The sequence below is a fragment of the Penaeus vannamei genome, unplaced genomic scaffold, assembly GCF_042767895.1.
Source record: "Penaeus vannamei isolate JL-2024 unplaced genomic scaffold, ASM4276789v1 unanchor684, whole genome shotgun sequence".
NCBI classification, from domain to species: domain Eukaryota; kingdom Metazoa; phylum Arthropoda; class Malacostraca; order Decapoda; family Penaeidae; genus Penaeus; species Penaeus vannamei.
In genome coordinates this window covers 1-15000 of record NW_027213688.1, presented here as the reverse complement: position 1 = coordinate 15000, position 15000 = coordinate 1, and the positions used below count along the sequence as shown (strand labels likewise).

The 15000-nt window shown below is 39.4% G+C and overlaps 1 protein-coding gene across 1 annotated transcript; it reads right to left on the bottom strand.

The window, feature by feature from the left end:
- Positions 1-368: 368 nt before the first annotated feature.
- On the bottom strand, positions 369-14816 carry LOC138861052 (TAF6-like RNA polymerase II p300/CBP-associated factor-associated factor 65 kDa subunit 6L). The gene is made up of 4 exons (XM_070119783.1): positions 14646-14816; positions 1001-1141; positions 787-884; positions 369-624 (listed from the first exon to the last, which is right to left on the bottom strand). The coding sequence occupies exons 1-4, from the start codon at positions 14667-14669 to the stop codon at positions 450-452; spliced, it is 438 nt and encodes a 145-aa protein (XP_069975884.1). The 5' UTR covers positions 14670-14816; the 3' UTR covers positions 369-449.
- Between the last annotated feature and the right edge of the window lie 184 nt (positions 14817-15000).

Sequence of the window (15000 nt, the reverse complement as noted above, 5' to 3'; positions counted from 1 at the left end):
CCCATCGCACACGCGGGCCCAGGGGTGGTGGGCCTGGGCCCTGTAAGGCCGCAAGGGGAATGCCGGCTTGGCGGCTGATATTCCCTGGCCCACTCAGCTCCCATGCCGCGCGGCCGCCCGCTGCTCGAAGGGGATCAGCTGTCAATTGCACTGTGCATCATATGATGCCTAGCCTTGTATTTGTTTTCGGATATCAATTAATTTTTTTCCTCTTTGTATGATTTTGAAAAAAATAACTCTATAATTGATTCACAATTAATCTTTGTGAAAAGAGAAATTGGTGTGAATCTTCGTCTGGCTATCTTTATAATTAAGTAAGTCCACGTAAGAAGAGGTGGAAGCAGGGTAGGGGGAGAGAGAGAGGAAGATATATGCATAGAATTTAATAAGGGTGAATATCAAAGACACCATCATCTATTACCAAAAAAATTCAAGAGATTTACTCAACACTATACTAATGAGATTATACATAATTTATACCAACCTCTGACACAAGGACTCCCTGGCTGGTGGAAAATATGTCCACTAAGAGCAGTGCTTGCCAGATTCACAGTAGGGTCATGAGGTATGTGAACACCAACCTCCCCAACACTGACCCATTCCACAGGCTCACTGCCTGTATATCTGGAAAAGAAATACTGACTTGTAAAATCATCTGCATGGAACCATCTTTGAATAATACCTATCAATTACAAAAATATAAACATTACATAGTTTACTCTGGAACATTAGTATAATCTACTAAGTCTAAGGTTGTCCAGACATGTCTTACTGTTTGATGCTCACCCCAATATAGAAGGTGCATCCATCCACTTGAGAGCTCGATTTATATCATCTGGGGTTAGCCTTCGACGTTTGTAGTGCCTGAGAAACTGCCCACACACCTTGTTTGAACAGTAAAAAGGATTATTGATTGCATATTTTAAATACTACAGAATCTTTAGTAAAACTGGCAAGAAATATGACATCTGAATAAAAGTAACATCTTGGAAAAACTTACATGCAAAGTTTGTCTTAATCTATATGTAACATCAGCAGCAATTGCACGTGCTGTTTCCTGAGGGAGGTCAGCCACACCTACTGCTTCACCCCATGTAATAACACTTTCAACTGCTATCTGTGCACATCTTCTATCATCATTCTGGAATGGAAAATTTTGTGTTAAAAAGTATAATGAATTTTTAAAATTTACTAAATAAAATGAATACCAAGAAATGTCACTGACTTTGTGTTAACCACTGGTAATGCAGTATGCTCTTGGAAGGGTGGTAGCTGGATGAGCTCTTCAACCACCTGATTTTGTCTGCTGTAGACATATCCTCAGAAAAGGCCAGTACCCATAACGGGGGGCCAATGGGTTCACACTGGTTTGTCCTTTCTCTGGTTGGTCTGTTGGTCAAGTTCATGGAGTCATGTGATGCTGTCATTTTCTTTTCCTTTGTCTAATGGAGTCACATGATGCTGTCATTTACTTTTTCTTTGTCTAATGGAGTCAAGTGATGCTGTCATTTTCTGCATGGCATTGATAATGAGGAATCAATGCAGGTGATCCCATATTGTTTTATGTCCCTATCAGCAGTTTAATCAATCCCTCCCATAATGTAGGAGGATGAGCAGGTAGTTGGCAGTGTCCTTTGTGACCCCTTCCCCCACTATGGTAGGGTAGCAAGGAGATGGCTGACTGTCCCTGAGGTGATTTATCCTCTTTGGTTGGGTGCTATCACATATAAACTTGCTAACAGTTCCCCATATAGCACTATTACTGTGGCACTAAACTCAGTATTCATACTGTTAGTATTATGCTGTTTTTCTATAGGCCTTGACCTTAATATCTGACAAAATTTGGTGAGAATACACCCACACACACCATGCACACTCTGGGTACAGAGTATTAACCTTGTAAAATTTTAGTACGAAAAAAAATGTTTTATAGCTCAATTTGTAGTTTAATGAAAAATCTAGTGCTTGTTGTATTTAGTTTTTGCAATTTTTGCAGTTCTTGTAACAATCATTAGAATCATTAGGGGCTAACGCCGACAGGGGCACATAGCCGCATCCTTTGTTTGCACCTTATGGGGTCCCTCATGGCAAGCCGCCTGGCAGGGACTCAGACCATCTCGAGCTCCTCACGACAGGTTTGATTGATCTGCACAAGCTACGACTTCCTAGGTCGTTCCACAGGCCTCCTCCACCCAGGGTTGTCTCTTGCAAAAACCACCTGATGGGCAGGATCATCCTGTGGGAAACGAGCAAGGTGGCTGTATAGCCTGAGTTGGTGATCACGGATTGTGGAGGTAACAGGTCCTGTGCCAACAGTACCCCATGATCCAGCGCAAGGACCTATTACAGAAGGCATCAAGACGAGACTCCAAGGCACAGGATAATGTCCAGGTTTCACTACCATATAGCAAAACTAGCATTATCAGGGCCTTGAAAACCCGTAGCTTGGTCCTTCTGCACAGGTACCGGCATCTCCAAATACTCTTGTCGAGAGAGTTCATGACACCTGCTGCCAGGCCAATCCGTCTGCTTACTTCCTGGTCTGACAGCCCAGAGTTATGAACTACACTACCAAGGTATGTAAAGCTCTCTGTGACTTCAATGTCCTCGCCGCAAGCATGTACCGACCAAACAGGTTCTCCTAGCAAGTTCCCAAAGTCCTGGATCTTGGTCTTGATCCAGGAGACCTCTAAACCCAAGGGCTTTGCTTGATTACCAAATACATCCAGAGCCACCACTAAGGTCTCCAAAGACTCACAATAGCAACATCATCAGCAGAGTCAAGGTCAGTAACCTTGATATTGCCTAGAGTTGCTCCACAATTACAGTAGCTCTGCCCAGTATCCAGTCCATGCAAGTATTGTAAATTGTTGGTGCAAGGAAACAGCCTTGCCTCACCCCTGAACAGGAAAGAAGCTCAACAGGCCCCTACCACACTTTACAGCACTTTCAGTACCAGTATACAGATTTGCTATTAGTCCAATAATCCTTGTTGGAATTCCTCTCAGTCTCAGGATCTCCCAGAGTGATTCCCGATGCACCGTATCGAATGCCTTCTTGAGGTCAATGTAGGCTGTAAGCAGCCCACGCCCGAACTCACAAGAGCGTTCTACAATGACTCGAAGCACAAGGATAGTCTATTGTGAACTTAGAACTTACCAGGAGTGAATCCAGATTGCTCCGGCCTCTGATGCCTCAGTAGGTGGTCTCCGATACATCTCAGAAGGATATGGATAAGAACCTTGCCTGGTATACTGAGCAGTGTGATGCCTCGGTGATTGCTGCAATTCCCACTGGTCTCCCTTCCCCTTCCAGAGAAGATTGACCACACCCCTCAACAGGTCAGGGGAAACGGTACCAGACCGCCAGATGGCAGCCAGGACAGTATGCAATTCTCGCGCCATAGGTGCACCACCAGCCTTTAACAGTTCAGCTGGGATGCCGCAAATATCTGCTGCTTTACCACTCTTCAGCTTGGAAATCGCCCCCCTAAATTCAGTTAGGGAGGGTGGATCCTCACAGATGGGTGAGTCCAGCAACGGAATCACAGCACTATCCGCATCCAAGTTAACTCTTGGTGGGTCAACCTGGTACAACTGCTTAAAATACTCAGCCCAACGCTCCCGCACCGCAACAGGATCTTAAGACGATTTGGCCACTTACTAAGCGAACCGCTGTCACCTGAGAAGAGGGCTTGGAGTTAAGCTTTCTCAGGGCTTGGTATGCAGAACGAAGGTCATTTACTAAGAAATGGCCTTCTACCTCCTCAGCAAGAAGCCTAATAAACTAATCAACGCACCTAAGAACAGTGCAAATCTGTGAGATAAAATTCTGTATTATCCTCGGATGTTCACCAATCGCCTCTTGGGCTGCATTAAGCATTTCGCGCTTGAAGGTGTCTCACAGAAGTACAGGGTACGTCAGATTGTCGAGTGCTGTGAAACGACCAGAGATTGCCTCAGCAAACCCCCGAGAGCACTCCTCCTTCAGCCTGTTCAAATGAAACACCCTAGGGTGTTCATTGGACCGCTGAGGAGTTTTGAAGTGGACCCGGAGGGTAGCCACAACCAATCTATGGTCAGTACCACAGAACTCGGCAGTCCTAAACACCTTGGAGTTCTGGAGCATCCTCTAACGAGAGCTAATGAGTATGTGGTCAATCTCCTTGGCTGCATTCCCTGCATCGCTGTACCACGTCCAATGATGTGGGTCTGGGTGCTGGTACCAGATGCTAGAAATCCTCAATCTTGTAAAAATTATATATATATATATATATATATATATATATATATATATATATATATATATAAATATTCATAAATCACACTTTTGCTTTTGCTAATAGTCGGTTACTTCAAAAATTCACAACAAAAAAATCGAAATAATGAAAAATGCTTGCAACAAGAATGAGATTTAGGATGAATCTGTTCAAAAATCACATCAAAAAGCCTGTGTATTTATTCCTGGATCTGATCTACTCCTTGAAAATTTATCAACTTTCAAATTGGGAACTGTTAGGGCAATTTTGAAAAAAATTGACCACAGAGATCAGACTAGGGTCTAAATAAAAGGATGAGGTTCATCAAAATCATTAAAAAAAAAAAAAAAAAAAATAATAATAATAAATAAAAAATAAATAAACAAATAAATAAAATAAAATAAAATAAATAAAATAAAAAAACATACGGTCGCCTTATGGGAACAAAAGTGAATCTAGGAGCTTCTTCATATCTACATGCAGGACAATATCCATGACAACTTTATTCAGTTTCCTAAGGTTAACAAAAATATACCAGAATTAAAAACTGATGTGAGAAATGAACACTGAACAGTTCCTAAAAAGCATCAATAATACCTCAATGTCTGAGGCCTGGAAAAAAGTATTTGACTTTCAGCCAAATTGCCCTGTACTCTAGTTTTATAGACTTCTTGCACAGGCAGATATACTCCTTAGTCAATGGGCTGGAGCATCCAAATCGAGCTTATTTCCCACAAGTATTCAGAATCAACTTAGTTTGAAATTACATAAAAATTTGCTACTGAGATTGGATGTTCTGATACTGACCTTTCAGTCTTTGCTGAGAATACTGACAGGGAAATGAACAATGAACTAAGCAAAAGCAAGGCATCTGCCCCAGGTGAAGATGGAGTTACCTATAGTAACCTTTGCCTCAAGTACCCAGTAATCCCACTTTTGCACATGTACAAGTAAAGTTTGTCACAAGGTATTCAGACTGACACCTAGACACTATCTATTCATCCTTATACTGAAACCAAACACTAATAAATACTGCCCAATTTCACTAGCCTCATGTTTATGCTAAGTTCTAGAAAGGATAATTCTGAACAGACTCTGGTACAGGTCACAAAGTAAATTTCCTCATTGACTCTACAGACTTCTAATCACCACACAGCAAACAGCATTGCCATACAGAGTACATTCCATGCTCTAATCCAGAGAATCGCACAGTTCTTGACCTTAAGTCAGCTACTGACATTGCAAACTGAGAAATTATCCTAGAACAATCATTGAGCTTTGGCATACAGGGTATAATGTTCATCTGAATTAGAATGTATCTTTTTAACAGATCTGCAGGTGTATTGTTCAGGGGAATGAGAAGTTCCACTTCACAATCCTGCGGCCCAAGGAAGGGGTAATCTCCTACACTGGGCCTCAGTTTCTGTCTCCTAAGCCCCCCCCCCCCACAACATTGGGGGAGGTATGAGTCAGAAAATCATCAAAAAAAGGATACAAATAATTCTCAACATACTTACAACTGTTCATGAATGTAGATCAGTCATCTCCACTGAGAAAACAATGGCTCTTGACCCATGCATTGTACCTCTAACCACCTTTCCCATAGGAGAGCATGAGTTTGACATGTGTCATAAATATAAATATCTTCAGGTGAATGTTAATGATGTTAACAAAACACAGGTGAAAAAGATTTCGTTTTCAGTGTTGCATTGATTCTGGGTCATTTCCAAAACAAAAAAGGTGCTATAAATAAGAAATAGAAGTTAGTAACTATCGATATATATGAGCCCAAGCACCCCAAATGCCAAAAAAAGTTATTAGAAACTAAGCAATCCGGACAATAGACAAAAGCAAAGGAAAGTTTAGCGTTTTCAGATATAACAGTATCTGGTTTATTCTTTATGGTATGGATGCAGCTCTACCTGATCTGAAGATCAGTTCCATAGCAATCACAGCCAACGATCTTGATGTTTTAAGTCCGATAGCAGGGGAGGGCATGAAATATATCAGGGAAATTATGGAGTAAAACATGCTTAAATAAGAAAAATACTGAACAGAAATTAGTAAAACTAGCACAAAAACACTAAAAATCGACTAATGAAACTCTATGGACATGCCCGCCACCTTTGAAAGTCTATGCACCAACGCACCAAAGTTTGAAATATATGTAAAGAATCCAACCCATATTTTGGCAAAATCTACAGGATTTCACACTTCTAAACCCCCCAAAAGATGTCCTAACCCATAACCTCACCTAACCTAGCAATTTACGGTGCCATGACTAGGCGTGCCCTTCGGGCACTGCCCAAGGGGAAGGTTGATGGGGAGCTCTGCCCACCAACACTCCCTGGGACACATTCTCTTCACCTTGGTATGTACAGCAAGTTAGAGCTACATCCATAATATAAAAAATAAACAAATACTTTTATATATCGAAACACCAAACTGTCCAACTTCTCTTCACTTCTTTCAGTCGGTCTATTGTGTGGATCGCTTCATTTCTAATCACATTTTTCTGCATTTGTGGGACTTGACAGGCCGAGATATCAAATTGCAATAGTTATTAAGGTCTATTTATTCTTTGTTGCAACTGCAAAGTCTTAAGAATAAATCAGAATCAACGCACCATAAACAAGACATTTCTCACTGGCCTACTGTCAACGAATGCCCGGGAATCCTGCTGTCAAACCTGGCAGTCGGATATGTGAAAATCCACATGCACAGAAAGTTCTTCAAACCGATTCCCATAAATCACGGTATAATAAATATTAAAACACATATATGAGGTATAGCAACATTAACAAAGGCCTTTGAAAGCATAAATGTGGAACAGCAGACACTGATGATTGGCCAAATATTGTTTTGACAAACAAGTATTAATACATGAACTACTTGAGAGAGTGCAGGAATGAACTAATTGGTCATAATTTTGTTTACATTAGTGATGTCAACATGGAGAAGAACTTTCAAAAAAATGGGTCGATCTTCTCTCTTCTCTGTCATGTATCTCCTTTACTTTGTATCTCCTTGATTTGCGTACCTAATGCCATAGATGAAAAGTGTCTTAGTTTATGTCAAGATAAACATTCCATACTCATTTTTTTTTTTACTGTAACCTTGATTGTTATCCGCGGTAAATTAACCCTTTTTCAATCTGGACTCCTATTCAGATTTTGCATTCCTTCAAAATTTTCACTTTTGATTCCACTATTTCTCCTGTGTGTGCTCCTCCACACTTCAACCCCCAATTCACCACAGGTTAAATAGACTTCAGTAATGATCCCAGTTTAATATCTGGGCCCATCAAGAGCTACAAATGCCAAAAAAAAAAAAGTGATTAAAATCAAAGCAATCCAGACAGTAGAAAGAAGCAAACAAAAGTTTGATGGTTCCAGATATAAAAGTATTTGGTTAATCATTTTATGGTGTGAATGCAGCTCTATGTTGCCATACATACCGAGGTGAAGAGAATGTGTCCCAGGGGGGTGCTGGGGGTCAGAGCCTCCCATCAACCCTCCCTCGGGCAGTAACGCCTAGTCACGGCAAGTTAAATTGCTATATTAGGCTGTTTAATTGGTTAATACATTTTTTGGGAGGTTTTGAACGTGTGAATTCCCAAAGAGCTTTGCCGAAAGGTAAGTTGGGTTCCCGAAGAGTTTTTGAATTCTGGCGCGCCAGGCCATAGAATTTCAAAGATGGTTTCATTGGCTGATTTTAAGCCTATTTCGTACTAGTTTTATGCATTTTTTATCTTTATTCTTCTTATCAAAGCCTGTTTTACCCCATAATTTCCCGGACATACTATATGCCCTCCCCCACTAACGGGACTATCAAATCAAGATCATCGATGGAGAAATGGTACTCGATCTCGAGAACAATTCATTCACACAACAATGCCAAGAATTGATGAAAAACATAATTTTTTTGGACTTAGTTTCTGGGAGGGTGCTTCACTCTCACTAACAAATACCCAAAACTTTTGATGACTTTATAAATATTGATAATTCCTTTAAGGGGACCGTCAAATTAATATTCAACGAATATTTTTTAAAATACTCAAAAATTTTTAAAAATCTCCTGTAATCTAGTCGGCTTTGGCAATCCCGTGACGTAACATTTCAGCTAAATATGTAAAAATAAAGGAGTTATGACTAAATCTCCGACCCCCCCCCACCTCCAGCTCTGATGTTTACTTTGTCGTGTCCGAGCTAATATAGTCGACAAATTAGTTTTTCTGGATTTTTTTCAATTTATTTGGTAGTCTCTCGTAGCTAGCTGGCAACTCTTCTGAATCAGCTGACATCCACGAGAGAGAGAGAGCAAGAGGCTGTACTGCCGCGGCGTGACCTTGGACCGGCACAATCCCACATACTGTGTGATTCGCTCTCATCACACACTAAAAGGACACACTACTAATGATAGATGTTATTCCTGTAACTAATAAACATAATATGATGATAAATACATCTCAATCACAGCTGCAGCAGTTGTTTATTCGTATGAAATGCCTCAGGAGGCACTGCGAATCCTGTGATGCCACAGGGTACTTCTAGAATCACGTGCAGTTCTTGCCATTGGTACCTTGCAAAAGGGGGAACCAGGTACCAGCTACACTTCAGAATACCATGAGGATACCATAGAATGCATCAAGATTGATGCAGAGATTAGAATTCTATTACAAAAAAAAAAAAAAAAAAAAAAAAAAAAAAAAAAAAAAAAAAAAAAAAAAACTTTCAAAAGCCGAATATTTCAAAACTACACCTTTGTCAACATTCTTTGTTGTTTCTCCATAAATACTCGGGAGATTTTAATGGGGTTTGGTTCATTTGAAAGCTGAATAAATTTGCGATTAAAGTAACGGTTAGTTTTTCAGTTTAGGGGATGAAAGCCGGTTTATCATATTTTAAATAGTTACAAGTGAACATTTAAAAAAATATATTTTTACACTAAACTAAGAGGAAATTTCAAAATCTATTGGATAACTTTTATAAGTATTGCTATAGACTATATGTGGTAATTTTATAAACAAGTTCGGTCAATGGATAATTGAGTTGTATACTTTTTTAAGAATTTCAAAAAAAAAAAAAAAAAAAAAAAAAATTTTTTTTTAGTAATTTCATTATTTATTATCCAAATGGTATGACACTCAGTGGTGCAAATCGTAGTATATGTATATATAACATACAGCCAGACCTGTACATACACAAGAGCAGTTGAACCGCACCTTTAGAATTAACAACACCTTCACTTACATCATTTGGGTAAATTTGGAAATGCAACCACACACTTTTTTTGGGGTGAATAGAATAATTTTCCAATAGCTTTCGTCGTGCCTTGAACAAGTCTCCCACTCATTTCCTTCGCAAACAAAGTATAACTACGATATCGGTCCCAATGGGCAGGGTATGATAGGCCTACATATCAGGGAATTTTGAAACATATGGTAAAATATTTGCAACCATAGTATATCAACACATTTCCAGGTTGTAAAGGGGGCTTCGTCCCCCTCCGCACCCCCCACCTGGTCTACAAAATCTTCACCACGTATGTTCTAGCAGGATTGAGCCTAGGCAAACTAGGTATCTGACACATTTTCAGTAGATATAGGGGGCTTTGCCCCTTATATCTATCTATGTGACCCGCCTGGTCTGCAAAACCTTCATCTCATATGTTCCTGCAGGAGCAAGCCCAGACCCAGGAAGTTTTAACCACATCTTACCTGAAGCATCAACTCCAAACAGGCCAGGCTGCGGGTCACTGGGATCGTTGGGGTATTCCAGGTCATTGTTGATGGGAATTGTGATCACTTACAGCAAAGTTACACTGCTTCTTTCCTGTTTTTAGAACCCTTTTCCATGCACCACAAACCCACTGGTATCTGTCATTTCTGTAATGACACGATGTCTTACAGGGCAGACATTGTACTTCCACTGGCAGTACATCGTGATCTTGTAGATTTAGTAAGCTTACTCCATTATTTTGTAGATATTTTGTGATGAAATCTCAAAACCTGCACACTGTCTAGCCATGATGGAACTGATTTGAATTTCAAAAGGTTTCTCCTAGGCGCAGCTTTTATTGTCACATGATGATTTATTCCATATCTGATTGGTTCTATTGAGTGTCTATATTCATGTCACATTCACACATGAATCTAATGGCTCATTTGATTTCCCTCACATATGTCACCTGCTACAAATCCATCCGATTTCCCGTCGGTCTTAATGACTTTTTGTCATTTGCCGCAGGAACCTCCAGGGGAAGGTTACTGCGGCTCCAGGAAATTATAGACTTTATACCCTCTTATAACACCATTATCATCAATTTGCACAGAATATTATATACAAGAAGACTGGCATAGAATGATGTGTTCTACCACATGGTAAGCTCAGATTCTGGTTAATTTTTCGATTATGACAATCGGGACTTCCCAGACAATATTTATATCATCAGATTTATTCTCATGTGATGAGAATGAATCTGATGATCATTTCCGTTGAAATCACAGCCGACGATCTTGATGTGTTAAGTCCCGTTAGCAGGGGAGGGCATGAAGTATATCAGGGAAATTATGGCGTAAAACTGCTTAAATAAGAATAATTGCGAACAGAAACGTGTAAAACTAGCACAAAAAACGCTAAAAATTGGCTAATGAAACTACAGACATGTCCGCCACCTCTGAAAGTCTACGCACCGATACGCCAGATTTCGACCGTGACTAGGCGTGCCCTTCGGGCACTGCCCGAGGGGAGGGTTGATGGGGGGCAAACCCCCCAACACCCCCCGGGACACATTCTCTTCACCTCGGTATGTACGGCAAGATAGAGCTACATCCATACCGGAAACAATAAACCAAATACCTACATATATCGAAAGACCGAACTATCAATTTTCCTTCGCTTCTTTCGGTCGGTCTATTGTGGATCGTGAATCGCTTCGTTTTTATTGCTTTTTTCGGGATTAGCTGTACTTAATGGCCTCAGAAATCATACTGCGATAGTTATTAAGGGGACCGTCCCTGAAAATGGCCACCTTTCCCTACTCTATACATCATAAAAAAATATCAGTTAGAGATAACTGACTGATTCTTTTTGCATGCTATAGAGTAAAGAATTGCGCTCCGTTATATATATATAAATTTTAACTTTGCTCTCCCATTGGGGGGGGTACCCCCCAAAAAGTCGAAAAAAATTGTTTTTTTTTGGTATGTCTTCGGTACATCCCAACTATCACAGCTCTTTACAGAATATTCCCCCAAAAATACTTGTATTAGATCAACTCTAGCCTATAGCCATGTAAAAGGCCGAATTTTGAATTTCCTTTTTTTGGGGGGCGTGGGACAGCTTGACATAGAGAACTATTTTTGATTTTTTTTTCAGCATTAAAATATTATTATTTTTTGATTAAGGCAAAAATTCGAAAATCGGCCTTTTACCTGGCCTTGGGACGCTGAGGCTCTAGTGAAAGCAACAAACTGCATTTGGATCGCATGAAAATTACGTGAGTTGGGATGTACCGAAGATTCATAAAAAAATGACGGAGCTACGGCATTTTGTATTTGGCCCTTTACCAAAGTTCGTTATCTCTGTTATTTTTCTCTGAATCTAATGATATTATATATCAAAAAAATGCTTATTTAGTGTACTTTGCAATGCAATGATTACCAAGTCAATAGGAATTTTCATGTTCAATAGGGACGCTATTCTGTAAAGGTATGTAATTTTTTTTGTTGTTGTTGTTGTTCATAAAAGTTGATATTTTCGTGTGAAAAGCTTAATAAATGCATTTTTATGAGCCAACTAATCTAGACCAGATAAAAACCTTTTTTTAATTTTTTTTATTTTTTTTTATTTTTTTTCCATTTTATTCTATTATCATTATTATTATTATCTTTTTTTTAAGAAATGGGGAATTGTGGATGGCAACATTAGTACAAAATCATTCTAATTATAAAGTCCTGACATGAATACAACATGGTGGTTCAATTTTGAGAATTTTAAAAGCATATGAATTTAGTACATTGAATTCGAGAACTTACGAAAGTCGTTGAATATTTCCTATACCTCACACAGGGGGGGGGGGGGAAATGGTCACAAGGTGTTTATAATTTTCGAGGAGGATCATATGTACGTGAACATATGCACATAAAGTTAAAAAGATTAATCATCATAATTTAGTAGGCCTACATTGACTTTCATATCTAAATAATAAAATATATTAGTTATCCCTCTCATACCATTTTCTTTGATAATTGTCAATATTAACAGATTGCAAAGGAGAACAAGTGTATAGTTTATGATTAGCCATTTGCACCCATTATCTTTACTAAGAAGTGCATAAAATCATGCAGACACCTAGGTGTTGTGGGATATTTGCCAATTTATGGTGCCTAAGACGTCTAAACATATTCATTTTTATCGGGAACGCACGAAACGGATGCGATAGCTTTTTGAACGCCAGACGAAGACTACGCATACAAACGAGCTCAAAATTCCATATAGTTTTTATTTCAGATCAGGTATTACTGAGTACTATCATTTTCAACATGAAATAATCTGTATCTCGCTTATACATCCGAAGTTTAAAAATCTGACATTTGGGTAACATTCGTATTGAATTGGTCTTTACAACGGTAATTACCAATTTCAAATCAATTCAAATTGCCCCCTGCTGTGATGTACCGACCGTTGAGCTAAATGTAACGGAAATATTTCAATCCTTCCTTATAAGGCTATTTTTAAACATTAGTGCTTCGAATGTGATATACGTATATATTACCTCGTAAACTAAAACATATTAACAGGGAGTCTCAATCAAAGCATATTTCGTGTGTAAAAGGACACAAAACATACATTTTTTTTTTAGATATATTTCACAAAATATTTCGTCATAAATCACGGTGATATAATTTTTTCCTGATAATGGTATAAAAGTGTTTCTTGAACATTCACGAACTCATATCTATGCGCAATGTCATAATTAAATGCCTTATGCACGATTGCCACAAGCAAAAGTCCAGATAGGTGTGCCTGGGCGCTCATTAGCGACGTACCTCTCTGGGTGCTGAGGGACTCGCGCATCGGCTGCAAGACAACGAGCCATAGCAGGCGCTTAATACTCGTTTGGTAGTTTCCTCATCCATGAACCTATACTATACGCTAACTATCTCAATTTAACCCCCTTTCCCCCCCTCTCTCAGGGACAGTCCCCTTAAGGTCTTTTTCTTCTTTGTTTCCACTATATAGTCTTAACCCATTCGTCCCGGGTGTCACATATATGAGACACAGGGAAAAAATAAACAGTGTCGGGCTGCCCGCCAGTGCGATGCTGTCTCGGAGCCGCGCTCCGCGGCAGAAGCGGCGTGCGGCCGGGCGGGCGGACAGACTCCGGGGAAGCTTCGCCCGCCGATTTTGTAGCTGCCCGGATTTTTTAAATTTTGGCTACAAAAGGTACCCGGCGCGGGTGGGTTAAGAACAACCTAGAATCGATGTAAGACCAAAACCGAAACATTTCTCGCCGGTCTCCTGTCACCGGACTGCCCTGGGAATCGTCCTGTCAAACCTGGCAGCAGAACGCGAAAATGCGCCTGCGCAGAAGCTGCTTCAGACCGATTTCCTTAAATCATTGTCTAATAAATCTTGAAAGATTAAAATATGGTATAACAACGTTAACAAAGGCCTCTGAAAGCATATATGTGGAACAGCAGACACCGATAATTAGCCAAATATCGTTTTGACAACAGCATAGTAATATATGTGCTACTTAACAGAGCGCAAGAATGAGTTGACTCGTCACAATTTTGTTTACATTCACAATGTCAAGATGGGTCGGTCTTCTCTCTTCTCTATCGTGTAACTCCTTTATTTTCGATTTGCGCACCTTTTAACATAGATGAAAAGTGTCTCAGTTTATGTTAAGGTAACCATTCCATATCTTTTTCTTACTGTAACCCTGATTGTTATCCGTGGTAATTTTACCCAGATTCTTTAAATTAGGTGTGGAGTTGCATTTCCAATATTACCATCATTTGCAACAGAAAACAAGATGATTAGGTATTTTACACCATTAGTGACTTAAACAATAATGATAACTACAAGATTCACCTGCTATGAAAACATGAAAATTAATTCAGTTTTTATCATTTCATGTGAAAACCAAAATGCCATGCATTAAAATTATACCGATCATTATTCTAAAATACAAAATAGCCAGTGTTACAATTCACTGTTCTTACAAAAAAGCCAGTGTTACAGTTCACTGCTCTATGATCCATGCAGAATCGAAGATTAGGGGTATAACAATGCTTACTATGAGAAATCAACAAACCCCATTAGTGTCTAGAAGCGATCTTTGAATACAAATTAAGGAAGTGGATAAATTAGCTTACCCTGTTATCGTTCCGATCCACCATTATTGGATAATTATTCTTCAACTGGGTTTATTCTTAACCTCCTTTCTTCATGTAAAGGTTTTTTGACTGTGGTTAGTCGTTAATTTCCTTGCAGGGTTTCCAAGTAAGCGGGTCGGCGGCAAGACATAACTCAAAATGTAAACAAACACTGTCGGTTAATCTCCGATACAGTAGTGATAGAAAACGGTAGATCTTTATTTCTACGTGTAACTTTTATTCATTGAATTCTTAACAACAGAGAATATGACTGTTCTTTAAGAACTGTTTGGGTATGCTGCTGATTGTGCATATCATCCATTATATCAGAATTACCCAAGGTATGTGAAAAAGG

Bases quoted from the DNA above. Each gene is read 5' to 3' on its own strand.
- LOC138861052 (XM_070119783.1), bottom strand. From the start codon at position 14,669: ATGGTGGATCGGAACGATAACAGG. The intron at 1,142-14,645 runs GTAAGCTAATTT...TTTCCATTCCAG, and splicing joins TGGATCGGAACGATAACAGG to AATGATGATAGAAGATGTGC. The intron at 885-1,000 runs GTAAGTTTTTCC...TGTTCAAACAAG, and splicing joins GATTAAGACAAACTTTGCAT to GTGTGTGGGCAGTTTCTCAG.